Genomic DNA, 21,545 nt, shown 5'->3' on the forward strand with positions numbered 1-21,545 from the left:
ACATGCTTTATATATATCTGATTTAAAAATTATTTGTACTAGTTTAGTTTTATTATAAGGCCCCAGCTACTAGAAGCAAGTAGTATTTTGTCGTTAAAATAAATTCAACTAATTTTAATTTTTTAACCTTAGAATATATACCAGCGGAGAAACTAGAATGTAGTAGCTTTAGAACTTTATGTAAAAAAATGCTTAATTTAACTATATAAAGATTTTGACTAAATTGCTTTATTTTCTTGCAGATATGGCTAAATCTAGAGGTGACAACTTTGCAGGTCGTTCTGCACCACACGTTTCACCTACTGCATATGCTCGTAGAGCACATGTAGCTGCTGATGTTGAGCACCCACCACAAAACATTTATTCAAGATTGGAGAAGAGGGCAAGGAGCAAGAGACGTCGCACTTATTATAAAGGTCCTTGCTCCACTGCTGCCATAACAACACTTTCAAGAGACTTGTTAATAGAGGTGTTTGCAATCGTGGCCTCACACTCTTTCATTGACCTTCACGCCATCAAAATGTGTTGTAAAGATTTTCTTGACGCTGTTGAAGATGGATACGTTTGGCGTAGAGTTTCTTTGGACACATTCTCATTAATCCAGTGGCTTCCCAATGACAAAGTATCGTCGTTCTTAAACCGTTGCAAGGAATATGGAAATATGGAGAGCTTGTATAGAGAAGGGTTGCAAAAATATTTTGATTATCCAAATGGAAAGATTGATGGTCTTGAGATCTTAAAGGTAGCCGCTCAAAAGGGTCACAAGGAAGCAAAATATGTGTATGGTATGATTTCATTATGCTCTGAAGATGATGATTCGAGAAAACAAGGGCTTGAACATATGCATTTTTTGAGGAAGTCCAAGTGTGTCGTAGGCTCCAGAAACAAAGTGAAAAAGTTATTAGACTCTATGTGGAGAAATAATGGAATGCTCAGGCGCAATCAGAACCCTCTCTGTAATTCTAAGAGCACATGTAAAGGGTGGGAAGTGAAGACGGGTCGATGGACATTAACAGATGATGATGACGATGATGCTGATGCTATTGACTTATGTGAGTATTGTAGATGGGATCATGAGTTAGAAGTTTTTTACCGATTATTCAATATTCATTAGTTTGTGTGAATTTTCTTCATAGTTGAGCCAATTTTATAATATAATGAATTATATCAAGAAGTGAGTTTTTTGTAATATTAACTTTTTATAGCAAAAGTGAATTACTGCAATTGGCTTACATTGAACATAGTCTCTGTCATATAAAGGTTTGTTTGGTATGCAGGATAATAAAATAAGATAGTATCATATGCTTCAAGATAAATCGTATGGTTGCTTTAAAAACAAACATAATAGTAACATAAATCATAGAAATTGGAGTACTATATATAGTTATTTATTTATTTATTTCAAATATAAACAACCAATAACCAATTACAAGGAAATAATATTCATACAGAAAATTAGCAATTAATATTATTTGATCGAATACACCAAATAAATACACTTCAATTAATACTATAAATACGTAGCAGAGAGATGACTGCTTAGTTGGTCAGGGTATTGTCATACTATAGCTCTTGATCCAAAGAATGTGAAATTCAATCCTCTATGCATAGCTGCACATCCCATAAACACATGAACCTCGGTTGTCACACTTGTTGCCACATCTCCCACAATGCTTCTCGTTGGTTCTAGGATTCACGCACTTACCTTGGCAACACATCTTTGAAAATCCACATTTCTTCCCACACCTCCCACAGTTATATTCATCCGTGGAAAGGTTCACACATTTGTTCTTGCAGCAATCAGAGCCTACGCTGCTTTTAACATTGCAAATCTTGGGGTATTTGTCACATGCCAATGGGACCCCCTCTGATATTTTTTAGAAAGGAACCTACTTGCTCCTCTAAGCATGTTTGGTTCTTCATCAAATTCTGAAGATGTTGCTGACAGCTGGGTTATGGACAAAGCCATTGCCAAAGACAGAACAAAGAGGGTGATCTTCAAGAACCTCATTTTTTTTATTTGGTATTTGTATTGGGAGAGGTAAGGAACTTAGAAGAGTGAATGTTAATTAAAAGATGAATGGTGAAGTACATTTATAGAGAGGAAGAGGTTGGAGTTTGGCCCCTTTGCATGCATGAGATGAGCTAGTATTCTAGAAAACAGTTACAGAACCTCCACGCCAAACTATTTGAATTTTGTCTCATATGTATAGGTGTTAAAAATAATATATAAAATTGTTGTCAGTGTTATTTGTTTCTGTTCTATCCAATTGCTGTCGTTGGGCTATAGTTGCAGGAGGGTCGTTTTTTTTTCTCCCTGTTTTACCCTGTTTCTTGTGTCTGCCTTTTGCAGTGTTTCTTCCCTGTTTGGGTTTTCTTTTTCCCTTTTGTTCTACCTCTTGTATTTTTTTTTGGATAAGCAAATTGTATTAAAAAGAGTATTAGGGGTACTCAACCCATTACAAAAAACTGAACAACAAGAGGAGACCAGTTTGAGAGAACTGATCGCAGAACAGGGCAAAGGAAGGAAAAACAAATAGAAGAAAAACGCCCCTACTACTCCATTTCACAGCAAACTGCGGCACTGAGGGATTAAAAGCATCAAATCCTTGAATGGTCTTCATGCTATACCTCACTTCCCCATCAAATCACAGCTCTGTACACGCGGGTTCAAGGCTCACAGAACAGTTCACAAAGCAGCAATAAGGTAGTAAGGTTGAGCTTGCCACTCATACATAGAGCAATGGAACCCCTTGACTTTTCCTGTGAGCCAGCACCAAGACTTGAATTGTATTGTGTCCAGTAATTTGTCTATGTTAACGGGCTCGTTCCTAAACACATGACCATTTCTCATGTTCCATAGGGACCAAATAATGGATATCCAAACCACCCAAGCTGCTTGCTTCTGCACTTTAGACCACCAAGGGAAGGAATACTGAAGAAAGTGGTCCTTACAATTATTTGAGATTACAGTAGAGAATCCAAACCATCTAAAACAGGCCATCCACACATTCCAAGCAACCGGGCATGAGAAGAAGAGATGAGACGAGCTTTCTTCTTGAAGCATACAAAAAGGATAAAGAGCTTCATCTGGGGAGTGCAGGACTTGTCGTTTGAGAAGGTTGTCCCTCGTTTGTAGCCTATCATGAAGGACCTTCCAGGTTAGAGCAAGCGCATTTGATGAGGCAGGAACCTTCCACAGGTGAGCAAAGTAATCCTCACTTAACTCAGGGCCTGCTAATTGCAAACAGTTGTAAGCTGAACTAACCGTGTATACTCCCTCCGGATTGGCTAGCCAAATCAACTTATCCCGGTTATTAGGAGAAGGGGTGAAGGCCTGAAGAGTATTCCTTAGTTGATTGAGAGAGTCCAGCTCACTCACCCTTAGCTCCCGTCTCCAAGTAAAGTTCCAGTTCCATACCCCTTCATGCCATTGGCCTATGTTCTTGATCGAGTGCATTTGCTACGTAGAGAGGGAAAAAAGCCTCGGGTAGTTATCGCACAGTTTCAAATTATTCAGCCAAGGACTTGGATTGAAGTACTCATAGTACTTCTTATAATACAAATTTTGCTTACTAAAAGAAATATAGGTCTTAAAATAAATATATAAAATTGTTCATGCTTACCTAATTACCGAATAACTTAATTTTTTTGTTTAATGGGTTGTTTGACATGGTCTAGAGTTCAATCATTATCGTCTTCAATTCTTAAAAAAAAATTGAATATCAAAACATAGTAGGTAAATTTATGCATTGTTCACACATCAAATCCAAACAATCTCTTGCGTGAGAGAGGAAATTAAATTAGAAATAATAATAATATAAATTATTTGACTTAATTTTTTTTGTATATTAAACTAAAAATATAAATTATATTTAAAATAATATTTTATTATCAATTTATGTTCAAGTTTAAATAAGAAAAATTATGTGCATTGCACGTGCCGGTTAATCATAGATGCGTAACGTTTTTTTGAGTATATTTGGAAACAAATATTTTTTGTTTTTTATTTAATTTTAAATTAGTTTTCACTTAATGTAGAATAAAGTAGTTATATAAATAATATAGAATAAATTATATACAATGGAAAATCATGAATCTCATGATATGATTTTAAAAATTTTACATTTAAAATTAGCATAAATGACTTAAGGAAAATATATATAGACATTAATATCTAAAATTAATGCACTGAAATAAGTTTTATATTTTTAAATTTTAAATTCGCATCAAAAGATTTTCAAATTTTACTTAATGTGTAGTACATAAACTATTGTTCGTAAAAAAAAAATTAAGAAAAAATGTAGAATAATTTAGACATAATGGAAAGTCAAAAATATTTTTTGAAACTGGAAAATCATAAATCTCATGATATGATTTTAATATTTAAATTTAGAATCTAATTATCTAAAGTAATGCACTTAATGATTTTTTTTTACTTTAAATTACCATTTAATGATTTCTAAAGTTTACTATTTTACCTTTTTTACTTAATATAGAATAAATAAATTTTACATATATTTTAGAATAAATAAGGCATAATTGAAAATCATTAATCTCATGATATGATTTAAAATTTCAAATTAGTATCTAAATAATTAATTAATTAAAAATAATAAAATATACACTAATATATAATTTTTTCAATTGATGGAATTGTAAAATTTATTATTTTAAATTAGCATTGAATGATTTTAAAATATTAATATTTTAAGGTGTTTACTTAATGTAGAATAAAGAATGGTTAGACGACCAGGAGCTTATTAAACATGAAGCATAATCTTAGCAAAGTCAAATAAATATACTCTTTATTGCTTATCAAAATATATATATATACTCTCATTTAAACTAATTATTTTTCCTTCACTAGGTTTTTCCTAATGGGGTTTTCCTAATAAGGGCTCGTTTGACACGCCGTATTAGGCATGATAGTATAAGCTTCTACAATACATTATGAGTTTATCCATTGTTTGATGATGACATTGTATTGTATAAGCTTATCCATCAAAGTCTCCTTATACGTTAAAATGACGTATTATTTAATCCATCATGTGAGTGATGGATAAGGCATGATAAGGTTGTGATGTATAAGTCGCCATCACCACCACCCTCTATTGCTGCCAACTTACACCATCATTGGCACCACCACCCGATCACCGTCGCCGCCGCCACCACCACCACCACCGCCCTACCGCCACCACCACCATAATCACCGCCACCACAACCCTATCGCCACCACCACCATAATCGCCGCCACCACTCTATTGCCACTACCGACACCACAACCACCACTCTATCGCCACCACCACCACCATTGCCTCCACCCTCCACCGTCGCCGCCACCTTACTAAGCCACCACCGCCTTACCACCACCACCACACTCTATCGTCGCCAACACCACAACCACCATCGCTGCCACCACCGCCACAACCCGATCACCACCATCGCCACCACCGGTGTTGCCGCCACCGCCACCACCGCCGTCGCCGCCCTACCGCCACCACCAACACCACAACCACCACCCTATCGCCACCACCACCATAATCGTCGTCACCACTCTATTGCCACCACCGACACCACAACCACCACCCTATCGCCACCACCACCACCATTGCCTCCACCACCGCTTTACCACCACCACCACCACCCTATCATCGCCACCACCACAACCACCATCGCTGCCACCACCACCACCAACCTATCTCCACAGTCACCACCACCGCCACCAACACCAACCTACCACCATTGCCACCACCACCACCAACCTACCACTACTTCCATCACCACCGTTATAATCACCTCCATATTTGATTTTTATTATATACCATTATTCAATATTTCATTAAACATAAAATTGCATTAATTTAAACGATATGGTAAACTATACAGAGTATGTCCAAACGCTGGATAGTATAAGAAAGTTATCAGGGTTTATACTATCAGGCCTAATACTATCAGGTCTTATACTATCAGGCCTTATACTATACGTCGCACCAAACGGGCCCTAAGTTTTTAACGAGATATATTTTTAAAAGCCTAGCTTTCAAGGGGGTCTCTCAAGTGTATGTAATTTTCTATGTTGTTTTTAACTTTCTATGCTACTTTTCTCTTTATATTGGGTTGAAGTACCATTTGTACTTCTCTTTAATATATTGCTTAGCTTGTAAAAAAAAATTAAAACTAATTATTCTTATCATTATTCCCTTCCAAATATTGGAATTCAACCGTTGGAATGATGCTAGAAAATTACTATGTATTAATGGTGTTTTATTATATTTCAAACATAGAAAAATATCCGTGGCATGCATGACTATTATTTATACCTCTTGTAACAACTTGATATAGTCATGGAAATAATTTAAATTGGTTTTTTTTTTTATAATAAGTTTGTTCTGTCTTTCCATTTCAATTCCCTTCAAAATATTGGAATTCACTAGTTGGAACATTGATGCTGAAAAATTACTATGTATTAATGGTATTTTATTATATTCTAAACAATGAAAAATATCCGCGTTGGGCATAACTATACAAGTGGTGTTTCAAAAAAATAAAACTATCTAAGAGGTATAAATAATAGCCATACTGGAAAATTATGAAGGAATATTGGAAAATTATGAAGGAATGTAATAAAGCACCAATATTACTTCAGCTCGATCGCTCCCATTTTTCCAATAGTAATTACTAATTAGAAAATAATTCCATATAACCATCTTCCTTTTCAGCTCGACCGCTTCCATTTTCTGCTGCTTTGCAAACGTTCCTCCTTACGGTTTTTCTGTATAAATAATATGACTTTCTACTTAAAAGTTAAAACAGCCAGCAAAAGAGAGAAAACCAGTGAAAAGTTTGTCAAGGTGTATTCTCTGTGTTCTTTAGTGTATTTTGAAGCTCAGGTATAATTCTAAGCCTTTTGTGTTTTTCCATTTAGAATTTTGAATGATTTTCATGGTTTGCAAAATTTTCGTGTCAACTTCATTTTTTGATTGTTGTTTGATGTCGATGAATTGGACCTGAATCTGTGCTTGTTGGGAGGAAATGCTCTTGCTACTCTTATGTTGTCACTTTGTAATTTTCATTTCTTGTTGTTTGTACTGGGTTATAGCATCCTTGTCCTGTCTTATACACATGTTTTGCCTTAAAAAAAACTTCATCTTTTGATTTGGGGTGTTAAGTTCGGCAAATCAGAGGCTGTAAAAAAACTTAGTATTAAATTCTATTAATTGTAAAAAACAGAGGTGTTTCACGTGAGGCATGATCAACTTGAACACTAACGGCATAGCTAGCATACTTGCAATTATTCATCTGTGTCCTTTGTCAAGTTATTAAGTTTATATGATTTTTCCACATGCTTAATTTTTTTTTCTTCACTTCTTTATATATTTAAACATTGTTTGTACTACTTTAGTTGTATTCTAAGGTTCGAGAAACTAGAGTTAAGTAGTGTTTTGTTGTTAAACTAAATTAAACTACCGAATTCTAATTTTTGAAACCTTAGATTACATACTTGAGAAACTAGAATGTGGTTGCTTTAAATCAAGCTTTATGAGAATTTTATGTATTGTTTGAAGGCTTAGTTTAACGATATAAAGATTTTGACTAAATTGCTTTATTTTCTCGCAGATATGGCTAAAGCGAGAGGTGACAGTTTTGCAGGTCGTTCTGCACCACGCGTTCCACCTACTGGATCCGCTCCTCGAGCACATGTAGCTGCTCATGTCGAGCACCCACCGCGAAACACTTATTCAAGATTGGTAAAGAGGGCAAGGAGTAAGAGACGCCGCACTTGTTATAAAGGTCTCTGCTCCACTGCTGCCATAACAACACTTTCAAGAGACTTATTAATAGAGGTGGTTGCAATCGTGGCCTCACGCTCCTTCATCGACCTTCACACCATCAAAATGTGTTGCAAAGATTTTTTTGACGCTGCTGAAGATAGCTACGTTTGGCGTAGAGTTTCTTTGGACACATTCCCGTTAATCCAATGGATTCCCAATGACAAAACGTCATCGTTCTTAAACCGTTGCAAGGAGTATGGAAACATGGAAAGCTTGTATAGAGAAGGGTTGTTGAAATATTTTGGTTATCCAAATGGAAATATTGATGGTCTTAGGATCTTGAAGGAAGCCGCTCAAAAGGGTCACAAGGAAGCAAAATATGTGTGTGGTATGATTTCATTAAGCTCTGAAGACGATGATTTGAGAAAACAAGGACTTGAGCATATGCATTTTTTGAGGATGTCCAAGTGTGTCCTAAGCTCCAGAAACAAAGTGAAAAAGTTATTGGGCTCTATGTGGAAAAATAATGGAATGCTCAGGCGCAATCAAAGCCCTCTCTGTAACTCCAAGAGCACATGTAAAGGGTGGAGAATGAAAACAGGTCGGTGGGAATTAATAGATGATGATGACGATGATGTTGATGATATTGGCTTCTGTGAGTATTGTAGATGGGATCATGAGTTAGAATTTTTTTACCGATTGTTCAATATTCACTAGTTTGTGTGAATTTTCTTCATAGTTAAGCCAATTATAATATAATGAATTATATCGAAAAGTGAGTTTTTTTTTTAATATCAACCTTTTATGGAAAAAGTGAATTATCACTCTGAAGTTTGGCTTACAGACGACTTAATCGATGTGTTTTAAAAAGAAACATAATATTAACATAAATCATAGAAATTGTATATAGTTATTTATTTATTTCATATATAAACAACCAATAACCAATTACAAGGAAATGATATTCATACACAAAAATAGTAATCAATTTTTTTTTAAATACACTAAATAAATACACTTCAATTAATACTATAGATACATAGCAGAGAGGTGACTGCTTTATTGGTCAGGGTATGATCATACTATAGCTCTTGATCCAAAGACTGTGAAATTCAATCCTCTATGCATAGCTGCACATGCCATAAACACATGAACCTCGGTTGTCACACTTGTTGCCACATCTCCCACAATGCTTCTCGTTGGTTCTAGGATTCACGCACTTACCTTGGCAGCACATCTTTGAAAACCCACATTTCTTCCCACACCTCCCACAGTTATATTCATCCGTGTAAAGGTTCACACATTTGTTCTTGCAGCAATCAGGGCCTGCGCTGCCTTTAACATTGCAAATCTTGGGGTATTGGTCACATGTCAATGGCACCCCCCTCTTGGCACCCCCCTCTGATATTTCTGAGTAAGGAATCTACTTGCTCCTCGAAGCATGTTCGGTTCTTCACTTTCTAAACATACTATTTGCACTGTATGTGAATGATGCACAACTTACTAATTTTTTTTTTAATGATGCACAGGTCAGTCAAATTGATGAAAGCATATGAAGAGCTCACATTTAATCTTCATGAGTATGTTTAGCTCATTCTTAAGGTTGGTTCATGTTTTCCTCAGACTCATTAGTTTTGCATATACTCATGTTTTAGTATGCCAATTGGGTGACTTATCTTACTTTGCTCTATATATTTCTTAAGTTCAATTTAAATTGATTGTTAATATAAGTTTATTGGTGAAGTAACCACAATTATTTTGGGTGGGAGAATTATTTTGTTTTTTTTTCTCACATATATAGATAATTTGCTGGGTGCGCACATATGCGGCAATACACCATTTTTTGTTTCTCTTGACTGAAATGTTCCTTTAATTTTTTGTTTCACAAGGGTTCCACCCCAAGATTCACAAATACACTGAATACAATTCTTTCACCACAGTCCTTTCAAATTGGTGAAGGAGGGTATTTTGTTCTTCAAGACTTCATTTTGGGTTTCTGTTTCAATCTTCTTCATGAATTGATTTTGGCCTTCAACTAATTGTAAGATGTCATATGCTTCAAGGATTTCTGCTTTTCTCTTCCTAATCAAAAGCAAAAGGATTGAGGAAAAGAAAATATTCTAGGGTGCAGAATATTCACTAATTGGAAACAAAAATAACACGTGTCATTCTCATATTAATTCTCATAAAAAAATACATTTTAAAATTTTAGATTTGATTAGGATTTATGTTGTTTATTTCTTGATTTTATCTTAATTTATTTTTAGAGTAAAAAAAATACATTTTTAAATTTTAGATTTGATTAGGATTTCGGTGGTTTATTTCTTGATTTTATCTTAATTTATTTATTATTTATTTTTAGAGTATTAATTAATATATCCCAAACTTTTTTTAAAAAAAAGTGAATTTGAAAGCTATAGCTTAAGTTAATTTGTTAATATATTCCCAAGTAATAATAATAATAATAATAATAATAATAATAATAATAATAATAATAATAATAACATGTGTGTGCGGATATGGGCCGGTTGGGTACTACAGTGCCCATACCCGCATCCATACCCTCTATTTTTTGCGGGTAATTATCTATACTCAACCTCATACCCATTTACCGGTTTTTACCCTACCCATAGTGGATATTTTTTGCGGGTACCCTATTATTTTGAGACCCATTGTCATCCATAGATTTAGATTTTGGCAAAGATGTATAGCTTCCTGTAATGACATTGAATTGTCTAAAGGTGGAGAGCTTCGAGTTGCTACCCACGTGAGTATGGAGACGGGTACATGTAATTTTTAAAAACGCGGGTATGGAGATGATACTATAATACCTACCCATTGTCATCCCTATTTAGTTGGAATAAACACAATAATGTTATACTTTATGATATATCTTACACAATCCTGATTTGTGCTACTATCACATTAATTTTTTTTAAGATTAATATGTTGATAATTCCTTATATCTATGATTTGTGTTATCGTCTTCATATTTACGAAGAATGTGAAACGAGTTCCTCTTGGTCTTAATCGGGCTTAGAAGAGAAGTCTTTATGTCAACTTTACTCATCAATTCTGACTTTTCTATTTCATTCGTTGTTTAATATATTTTTAATAATCAAAGTATTAATTAATGTATCAAATACAATAGACATATTTCCCGTGCAACGTGCAGGTAAAAAACACTAGTTATGTAATGAAATTAAAATCTCATGAAATTATCTCACTATTGCTTATTCTAGTGAATTTGCACCATTTTTCGAGTCATTATATTTATGTTTATTATTTTTAGCTAAAATGCGTTAAATTATTTCATGAATTTAAATAATTATTTTAGCTTAAAAATATAAGATTATTAGAGGGACATGTCACGTTTTGTTTATGGAACTTTGCATTTTTATCTTCTTAAATATATGTGTATGTAATTAAAAGTAAATAATCTAAATAGAATATTTTGTTTTTTTACACATTTTGTACTTATTTGATGTTAAATATTTTTAAGCAATCCCAATTAATTAGTTTCTCTATGTATTCGATCATTTGCATTTTAAAAGCATTTGTTAAAATAAGTAAAGTAAACATTAAATAGAACATTTTGTACACTTTACATAAATATTTGTTTACCTTCTTAGTTCTTAATATTATATACATTTTTTATGAAAGATAGAAAATATTAAAAATTGTAATACTTTCAATTTTTTTATTTTTTCTTAAAATTTAGAAATAAAGTAATGACATTTTTAACATTGAATGAGAAAGAAACCAAAAAAAGTAATTACGTATTTATAAAAAATAGAATATTATTCATTTTTTGTGACATATTTTTATATTTTATTTTTAACGTTCAATACTAAAACTTCATATTCTAATCAAGTTAAAATAATTAATCTCTTTAAATTTTATTTTTAATTAAATTATTTCATTACCTTTTTTAGACAAGTCTTTAATTTTTTAAAATGAGATGTGATGATTTATAGTAAATATAAGACACATATTAAAGAGGTAAAAATTTAACAAAATGAATATAAATTTAATAGAGAAAAAATTTAATGTTTATTTGTACCTGTTTAATATATCTATACTGTTTTGTATAATTGTATAAATCATCACTTCTTTATGTTTTGACCTGGTGCTTTTATTTTAGCTTCTTTATTTGGTCTTGTTGGCGAGGACTGTAATTGAATGTGCGCTGTTGGAGTTTAATTCCTTCTCTATCAATATCTATATATATATTAAAGCAGTAACACTCCAAGCATGCCATTATCAAAAACCTCAGCTCCTGAATATTTTGCAATATTTTATTCCCTCCCCTTTGCATCACAACGTGACACGTGTCCCTCCATGAATATTATATTCATTTTTATTCCTCAAACCTTCGTTTTCCTTCTTCTTCCACTATCTCCATTAATTTGGTCTCCCCCATTATCTCGGCATAAACATAGAATCATTGAGTGTTTATTGTTGGTCAAATTTCAATGTACAATTAACATTAATCTTCATTGATTTTATCTCTCTTTATCCTCCTTTTTCTCATGTTGTTGAAAAACAGATTATGAATCCGGTCCCTTTTTCATTTATATTCGAAAATGATTTAATTATTCAGCCTCCTTTATTTGTATTTCTACATTCCCTATGTATTATTAAAATCGCCCACTAAGTAATTAAAATAAAGAATATTTAATTTTAATTTCAACTATTTTATCTCCCTTCTTTTATTCTCTTTCTCCCATTATGTCTTCACATTTATACACATGAACCCCTATTCCTTATTAACACAATATATTTCAAATTCATCATCCTCCATTTATTGGCTCAACATTCCATTTGATTTTTTTTTTCACCCCCCTTTAATGAATATTGGGACTTTGTGTTTTGATTTTCTCTATATGTGCCCAATAATTGTTTGTTCATCCCCCCTTATTTTGTTGTTTCCAATTCTTATTTTGAAATGAAAATTCAAAGGTTTCAACCCATGTAGAGTCTTCTATATAAGTAGTTGTGTTGTGATGCCCTCATCCACAATCCCTTCTGAATTAAGAGTTTATCTTCTTCATAATTTGTTCTTCATTCCCCTCTTGAAATGTCTCTCTGAGTTGATGATGTGTCCAAGATTGATGCTTCCAAAGAAACTTGGGCCATTGTTGTGAAGGTTGTGGTTAACTCCTAGCTACTCTGGATCTAAGCTACCTTCATCGTTGGAGATGGTTTTGATGGACTCCAAGGTTTCATTTTTACCCTATATTCCTCAATGTTTATGGGTTTATGTTTTGAGAATCTTTTTTTAACGTCCTTTTTTGTTTTTATTTAGGGCTGCAAAATACATGCTTCAATCTGGCGTACTTTAGTCTACCGATTCAAGAATCAATTGCTTGAGGGTCGTGTATACCAGATATCATTTTTTGGTGTTTGTGAGAACGGCGATGATTTCAGGACGACCTCTCATTCATACAAGGTTAATTTTCAAATGCATACCAGTGTTAGGCTTATGGCTAACACCCCATCACAGGAAAACATTTTACCTTCATGCCTTTATCTGATGTTGTCTTCAAGGATCCTGACACATCCTTCCTCATAGGTAGATTTTATCTGTTTATTTATTTTTTGATATTTTATCTGTTTATTTTTTGATTCATCCTTCTTTCAATCTATAAATTATTCATCCCTTAATTTGATTATTGCTCTTTTTGTTATCTTTATACGTAATTTTTTTGTTATTTCAAATTTTGTTTTTTCTGTTAATATATTTATATATAGAATCGTTGTGATTTTGTTGTTATTATGTTTTTTTTTTGTTTTTTTTTTACATTATATAAACGTTGTTATGACCCTCTAAAAGTTTTATTTTTTCCAGATGTCATAGGTATCTTGATTGGCTCCTCTGGTGAGCAGAAGTTTGAGAAGTATGGTAAAGTGCAAAAGAGGATCACACTAGAAATTGAACAGGAAGGGATCAGATCAATTTCCAAGATGCCATTATGAAAAAACCCCAGCTGCATAATATTTTACAATATTTTATTCCCCTAACTTTGAACCACAACTTGCCACGTGTCCTCTTTGTATTATTTTATTCAAATTTATTCATCTATTCTTCCTTCTCCCTCTTCCCCCACTATCTCCATCATTTTTTCTCTCCCCCATTTACTCGGTCTCCTCAACTATTTATTCTGAGTGTTTAATACTATCTTTTTTCTATGTGTAATTAACTCTCATTTCATTCTTTTTCTCTCTCAAATATATTTTCTTAACTATTCTCTACTCCTATTCCTCCCCTTTCTCCTAGGAGTATTACTTTTTCTCCTTAATATGTTTGAACCCTACTTCATTGATTCCTTTCCTTTACTATTAATCACGTATAAAAATTTCTCCACTAGACTAGCCGGTTTTCAATGCTATTAATTTTGTTTCCATTTAAAAAAAAGTTATTAATTCCGTTAAAAGTTTTTTTTTGAACAAAATTAATTCTGTTAAAAGGTAAATACAAGCATCTGAATCCAAACGTTTTTTTTTTTCCACATTTCAAATTTATCCCTTAAAAGGTTTTTAAATGATATATGAAAATTGTATTAATGTATCAAGGAGACTAAAATATTACTGTAAAAAAAAAAGAGACTAAAATATTAGGGATTTAAAAAATTTGATCCCTTCTCCAATTTTAATTTAAAAAATCCTTAAATATGAGTTAAAGCAAGCATCTGGATCCAAGCCTTTTTTTTTTATGCGATTTTTTAATCCAATTTCAAAAATTTTCCTTCCCAAGTGTTTTAATCTAAATCTAAATACAATATAAAAGAGAACCTATAAGAAGGAAACTTTTGACACATGTCACACATTGACATACCTTTCACCTATTTTCTCAACAATTAAATAATTCAAAAAGAAAAACTTATTTCTACTTATGGAAACTTCAAAGTGGCACTTTTGATAATTGGAATTAAGTTGGGCGTAGGCAGGTAATAAGCCATCTTATTTATTTATATTTTGAATTATTTTAATCAGTTTAATGTCTCCTATTAATGACCACCTAAAATTTGTTTCCCACTATCTATTTATTGACCAATCAAATTTTTTTTGAAAAACAATTTAAACCATTATTTTGACTTAAAAAACAACCTCAATGATGCCCAATCAAATTTAAAGGTGATTAAGTCCCAGTTGAATGTTTCAAAAAATAAGTCATTAGAATTCTATTCACATTTTCTACTCAATTCAATGTACCAGATTGAAATGAAATTAAACTTAACTAGCCAATAAACAAGTGGGTTATCACAAATTTTAAATAAATATTTAAAATCCACTTTGAAAAATCCCAAGCTCATTAACTGCACACATATATCGTGGCTATCTTTTTCTTTGTCTTTGCATTTAATAAATAAATAATTTTCTTTGACTTTCCCTTGGAAGAACAAAAGTTTTCTGCAACTAATCATAAATCATTTTCAATACACCAAATTTAAATTCATTCAGCCACATCGTTTTCTGGTTCACAAAGATACTTTGCATCGGTACAACACAAATATTTATGGAGCTTCAATCTTTTCTTCTCCTCCCTAACCCCATTGCCCAGGTATAAATAGTCATTCTCATGGACCTTTATTTCCATCTTCGTTCATGCTTTGTTTTCGGTATATCCTAGCTTTTTTTATGTTTTGGTTTCATTTGATCGATCCTGTGATTATTTTTTGTATATCATACTCATTGTTATATTCAATCTTCACATGTTGTTTTTCCTATTTTGTTCTACCTTTGAGTGAGATGGTTTTGGTTTCTTTTAGCATGTCCTTTGTGTTTCTAGCATCCTCATCTCTCTCTCTTTTCATGTGATCATTATTTCCAGGAAGACTTCACTACTCCGTCGATGAACTCATCAAGTTCAAATTATTTAGCATACGACCTCTACAACTGTAAAATGAGACTTATAGAAGCCTTCTTATGGTGACATGATTTCTTCTATAAGGACTGGTTTTGCTGCAAAGTGCCAGATTATTTGTTAAATCATTCTAAAAATTTACAGTGGATGATATAGTCTTCTTGGGTGGCTTTGTGTTCTTCGGTCATTCAATTTTGTTCGAAATCCAGTTTAAGGATTTGGACTAAATGAGGCTGCAATGAAATTATCATTATTCTTTAAAAAAAAAAATATGTTCTCTAATGTTGAAATATGATTGAAGCTTGAATTTGAAGAAGGATTCTAAAATGCTACCACCTTCAAGTTCTTATTTCCCTATTTTCAAAGGGTAGGTTTTGTTAAATCTATTGGTTTTTTTTTTTAGGATTTAAAACTGTGAAGTCTAAGTGTTTCATTTTTCATGCCTTTTTTTACAGGATCCATTGACATTGATCTTATCACTGGACTTTTGTGGTTTTAGCCGGTAACTCACATCATAATCAATGAAGAAGTCATATAACAAAGTGAATAGAGCCGAGCAAGTAACACACATCATAACACCGTGCATATGCAATTTTTTTGTTCAAACAAAAAGCTATTCGTAATACTTCTTGATTGGGGAATTTGAATATAGTTGTTTTCCATTTTTAGCTAATCTTCACTATTTAATATTCATCATGGCAATGTGTTACACTTGATTCAGGTTTTGATTAGAAAACATTTTGTACTGGCTCTCTTAAGCCGTGTGCTCTATATTATTTGTTATTAATTTATTGTGTGAATTAAAGTTTGTCTTTAATTTGCTAAACCATTAAGGAATATATGTTTTTAGCCATGGACGTCTTACTGATAATTGTCTCATGTGACTCGAATGTAGAGACTTGCCTTTCTAAATGCAGATGGTTTGTACATCTACCTACTTGAAGATCTTAATATCCATCCTCAGCTATATCTTCAAGTTAGTAAAGACCATTCTATTGATTAATATCCCTGTTTTCCTTTGTTTTTCTATGCTAATTTCCTCTATTTTGATGACTCTCAGATAATTTCCAAGCATATGAAAAATTGGAACGGCGGAATGTAGTAAGAGCTTTCTACGAATGACTGTCCAACCCCTCTTATTTCCTATCAATCCTATGATTATCCTTCATTTCTTTCTTTTCTTTTCCAGTTGCCTGATCTATGGATTTTTCTGCTGCTTGGTGCGTTCCCAAGGGCTGTTCAGGTCTAACTATGAAACCAGAATTTAAAAGAGAATCCTTTTATTTTGGCACAAATTCTGATTCTGGAATTATGGTTGGGGTGGAGGGTCCTTTGTGTTTCTACTATGAAGGGTTGATTGCTCTTAAGAGTGTACAAAGGAAGTGCCTGAAAACAAGAGGCGTATTTCAATTATTAAAGGTATTGTTATTTCTAGGCGTAATGCTGGCCTCAATTGAACATTCAGAATTAGAAGGATGGTGGCTGGGGTTGACATCCATAATCTATTTCCACTGTATTCACCAAACATAAAGGAGATAAAGGTGATTGACTAGAAGAAAGTGAGAAGGGCCAAACTCTACTACACGAGGGATAGATTGAACTTTAACAAATAACCCCGATCTCCATCCTATATTATTTATGATTCACCTGCTCAAGTCTTTAGGGAAAATGCAAGTTTATTAGAAGTATATGTAATCCAGACTTGAAAATGCAAGTTTATTATGTAATTATTAATAAATTTTTGAGAATGTGTAAAGGCACACACTGCACGCACACAACCGATTGTTTTTAATTTGACCTTCCAGATTCCACATCTTTCTAATTCAATGAAGTGATTTAATTTTTACCAAAGAAAAAGGATTAATTTAATTTTTACCAAAGAAAAAGGAGTGAATTAAGAACATTTATAAAACTTAATTAGTGATTGCTTGGACTATATTAAATGCTTAATTTCAATTGGAGTATTTTTTTTATAAGCCAAGTTGTATTAGAAATTAGAGGTACATATTAACAAGGTCATGCGAGAAGCAACATTTTTCATGAAAATACTTTCAAGTTGATACTAATAGAATTTTTTTTATAATTTTAGCAATGTTCTGAAAACCGGACCGATCATTGAACCGGTGATGACACTGGTTTAAGGTTTAAAGGTTCAACCGAGGTTAGACCGGGGTCCAACCGTTAATAATATATTAATATTTAAAATATATAGAATATACTAAATATCATTTAATACTAATACTTATTATGTTACTCTTACATTTTTACCCAAATTTGATTTTAATTACATGTAATATTACAATAAGTGAATATGGAGCCAACAAAATAATAAATAAAATGAATGCACCTAGGACGTGTTAATTTTTTCATTGGCCAGGACATGTTAATTAAACATACTATCATGAAATAATTAAAGTTTTATCAAGTTTATATATTCAAAATAAAACAAAGTAACGAACATGTTTCCTAGCATCATATTTTTGTTATACAGTGGTAGGTACAAAATAATTAAAAACATCAGATCCTTTTATGAACGTAAAAACATCAGATCCTTGGTAATGTATATTGGAAAGTGGTGTTACTATAAAAAAAAAAGTATATATTGGAAAGTGGTGAAAATTCCAAACCATATTTAATATTTCTCCATTTTTTAAGTTTAGATTGACAATGAAAGTGGAAAGATTGACATTGGGAGGGGAGAATTCTGAAAAGTGAAAAGCTGGTGCGCACGGAAATCGAAATCTGTTGAGAGAGGAGAGTTAAAGAGAGAGAAAAAAACATATTTTAAACTGTATCCGGTTTGACCACTGGTCTACCGGTTTTTCCGGTTTTAACCGGTTTTAGACCGGTTTGAGCGGTTCGATTCCGGTTTACTTTCCAGCGGTTCCTGCAGTGTTCCGGACCGGTACCATGTTCGGTTCCCGGTTGAACCGGTCGAACCGGCCGGTCCGGTCCGGTTTTCAGAACATTGAATTTTAGTACTTTTTCCAGACTTTTAAAATAAAATTTCCAGACTTAGGTGCGGTCCAATTTTAGTACTCTAATTAAATGATGGTGCTTGCTATGGTACCTTAATCCAGATCAAGGTGTGGTACCCTAAAATGATATAGAGCAATAGAAAACATACAATTCAAACTTAGAGGAAGATTTAGATGTTTAATATGGGTGGAGCATGAAGGAAGAAGATCCTGACATGAAAGGAATTTAGATGATCTCTCAGAATTGCAAGTTGAACTAAAAACCGTAATTTTCATATTGTGTATTATATAACAGAAACAAACTTAAAAAGTCTATGTTATTAATTCTTTAAGTTGATTATTAACCTTTTTAAAATTGCAATAATAATTCATTTCGCCTTTTTTCAACAAAATTATAACTTAAAATATCACATGAGGTACCACACCCAAAAAAAATTATGGGCACCACAGAATTTACCTTAAATGATTTACATTCAATGCATTCCCTCTATCGTTTAATTAGAAATACGCAGACAAAAAAGAGGCATGCATGAAAGCTGGATTTACATTCAATGCAATCCCTCTATAGTTTAAAGTTAAATATATAAATATAAATATATATATATATATATATATATTATATATATATATATGAAATGTCGACTGAAATTGGAATAAATGAACATATATAAGTTTTACTTATTTATGTTGGAGTTACAAATTATAAAGCTTATATGGGTAGGAAAATGTTATGTCAAAATACTTTCAAGTTGGAATTAATATAAAATATGTTTTAATTTGGTTTTAGTACTTTTCCCAACCTGTGTAAATAATTTAAGGGTATATATATATAGAAGCATTATAATTTGATTGTGAATATAGGGCTCCCAGAGTGGATTAGAGAAGAATTAACATGTTTAGTCTATATTTATTTATTATATAGTACAACGCTCCTACATGTTGAAATATTTTGCATGAAAATACTTTAAATCGAAACTAATTGAAAAAGTTTTAATAAAAATGTAGTACTTTTTCCGTACTTTTAAATAATTTTAAGAGTAGATATGCAAAACCATTTTAATTTGATTTTGAAAATATAGATTCCACGGGGTCTTACATTTATATTAAAATATTTTCAAGTTGAATATAACAAACAATATAATTTTTATTTTTTTTTCCATAAATTTCATATATAAATATGAAATTTTGACGACAATTGGAATAAATGAACATATACAACTTATATTTTTTTATGTTTAAGTTTTTCCATGAGAAAGTAAAATAAATTATTGAGTCACTAAATTAAAGTTTTACAAGCATCCAATCAGCATAACAATCTCTCAACATAGATTAATTCAGCTTCTAAATGAACAAGTTGTTGGAATAACAAGTCATTTATACATTAGAGAGAGGGGAGAGAGAGAGAGAGAGAGAGAGAGAGAGAGAGAGAGAGAGAGAGAGAGAGAGAGAGAGAGAGAGAGAGAGAGAGAGAGAGAGAGAGAGAGAACAATTTGCCACACGGGGTTGAAAATATATAGTCTATATTTGTTGATTTTTAGGTTACATATTAAAAAGCCGATACGACGGGGACATTTAACATGAAAATACCTCCAAGTTGAAACTAATAGAAAATGTTTTAGTATAATTTTTAAACTTTTTTTTAGACTTTTTAAATATTTTTAGGAGTAGATATACAGATGCATTACAATTTGATTGTGAATATAGAATCTGATGGTGAAGAATGTTTATATTAAAATATTTTCAATTAAAAATAAGAAAAGAGCAAATTCTATTATTATTTTATGGGTTGAGGGGGGAGGTCCGAAAATCAATTCCTAGATGGTGCAATTTATGAGTATGATGTACAAAAAAATATCACATCTTCTATATGTTATAAATTATGTAAAATTATTTAGATATGGGAAAAACGAACTTAAAAAATAAAATCATGCAATTTATTATATATTCAATTTTTATATCATAATCATATTTTTTTTGGTACATCGAAAAGATATCATAATCATATTAATTAAACATTAAATTAAATTGTATTGTATTTATTTATTATTTATATAAAAAAATCATTATATTAAGAACAAATTTAAAGGGAATAATCCATATATTTAAACTAATATATTTCTTAAATATTTAAGTTGTGTTTTTCATAAATTTTAATAGGAAATATATATAAAAGGGAATAAAAGTATGATAGTAAAGATCTTTTAATATAACTTATACTTTTATATAGACTTTTTAAATATTTTTAGGAGTAGATCTACAGAAGCATTATAATTTGACTGTGAAAATAGGATCTGACGGGGAAGAACGTTCACATTAAAATATTTTCAATTAAAAATAACAAAAGTCGAATCATTGGCTTGGAGCTTAAGGCGAGAGTCTGAATGCACTTTGAATAAGGGGTGAAAGAAATTCATAAAGGCGAATAACCTTACAGAGAATCATTATGTTTGGTTCGTGATTCATAAAGCTGATCCACATGTTATTCATGTTGGAGTCATGAACGAGTTAATTTTGTGAAAAATTAAACCAACCAAAAGTCAGTTATGGAAATTTTTTTTTATTGTGTTTTTTATTTATCTTGGTGGTGAACAATTAGATTGATTGGATTTTATATCCAAAAAAATTGTATGCTTTACGGAATGTGGTGTTTTTCCACCAGAGATATGCATTGCGATTTTTAATTAAATGTTCTTGCTTTTTCATAAATATATCATAGTATTTTATATAAGAGAATATTATTATTGCATTCTTTAAATTTTGAATACACATCCGTATTTATTTAGAGTTTAGGAAATCACAATGATATGGTGTAAAAATATGTAATCCATATTTTATATAATCTTATTTGGAGATATGAAAAACAAAAATAAAAGGATAAAAAAAATCATACAAATATTGTATTATTATATCATAAACAAATTAAAA

The 21,545-nt window shown here is 31.8% G+C and overlaps 2 protein-coding genes and 1 long non-coding RNA gene across 3 annotated transcripts; all 3 read left to right on the forward strand.

Annotated features, from left to right (window-relative positions):
• The first annotated feature begins 244 nt into the window (after positions 1 to 244).
• LOC130725705 (uncharacterized) lies at positions 245 to 1,114 on the forward strand. Its single transcript, XM_057576909.1, has one exon. The coding sequence runs from the start codon at positions 245 to 247 to the stop codon at positions 1,112 to 1,114; it is 870 nt and encodes a 289-aa protein (XP_057432892.1).
• A 6,508-nt stretch (positions 1,115 to 7,622) lies between these two features.
• On the forward strand, positions 7,623 to 8,492 carry LOC130725706 (putative F-box protein At1g67623). The gene has a single exon (XM_057576910.1). The coding sequence runs from the start codon at positions 7,623 to 7,625 to the stop codon at positions 8,490 to 8,492; it is 870 nt and encodes a 289-aa protein (XP_057432893.1).
• Positions 8,493 to 15,269: 6,777 nt separating this feature from the next.
• LOC130724895 (uncharacterized) lies at positions 15,270 to 17,407 on the forward strand. The gene is made up of 5 exons (XR_009014599.1): positions 15,270 to 15,339; positions 15,610 to 16,009; positions 16,098 to 16,618; positions 16,703 to 16,743; positions 16,832 to 17,407. It is a non-coding gene; the product is annotated as an uncharacterized LOC130724895 (long non-coding RNA).
• The last annotated feature ends 4,138 nt before the right edge of the window (positions 17,408 to 21,545 follow it).

This window comes from Lotus japonicus, chromosome 6 (assembly GCF_012489685.1).
Source record: "Lotus japonicus ecotype B-129 chromosome 6, LjGifu_v1.2".
In the NCBI taxonomy this organism is placed as follows: domain Eukaryota; kingdom Viridiplantae; phylum Streptophyta; class Magnoliopsida; order Fabales; family Fabaceae; genus Lotus; species Lotus japonicus.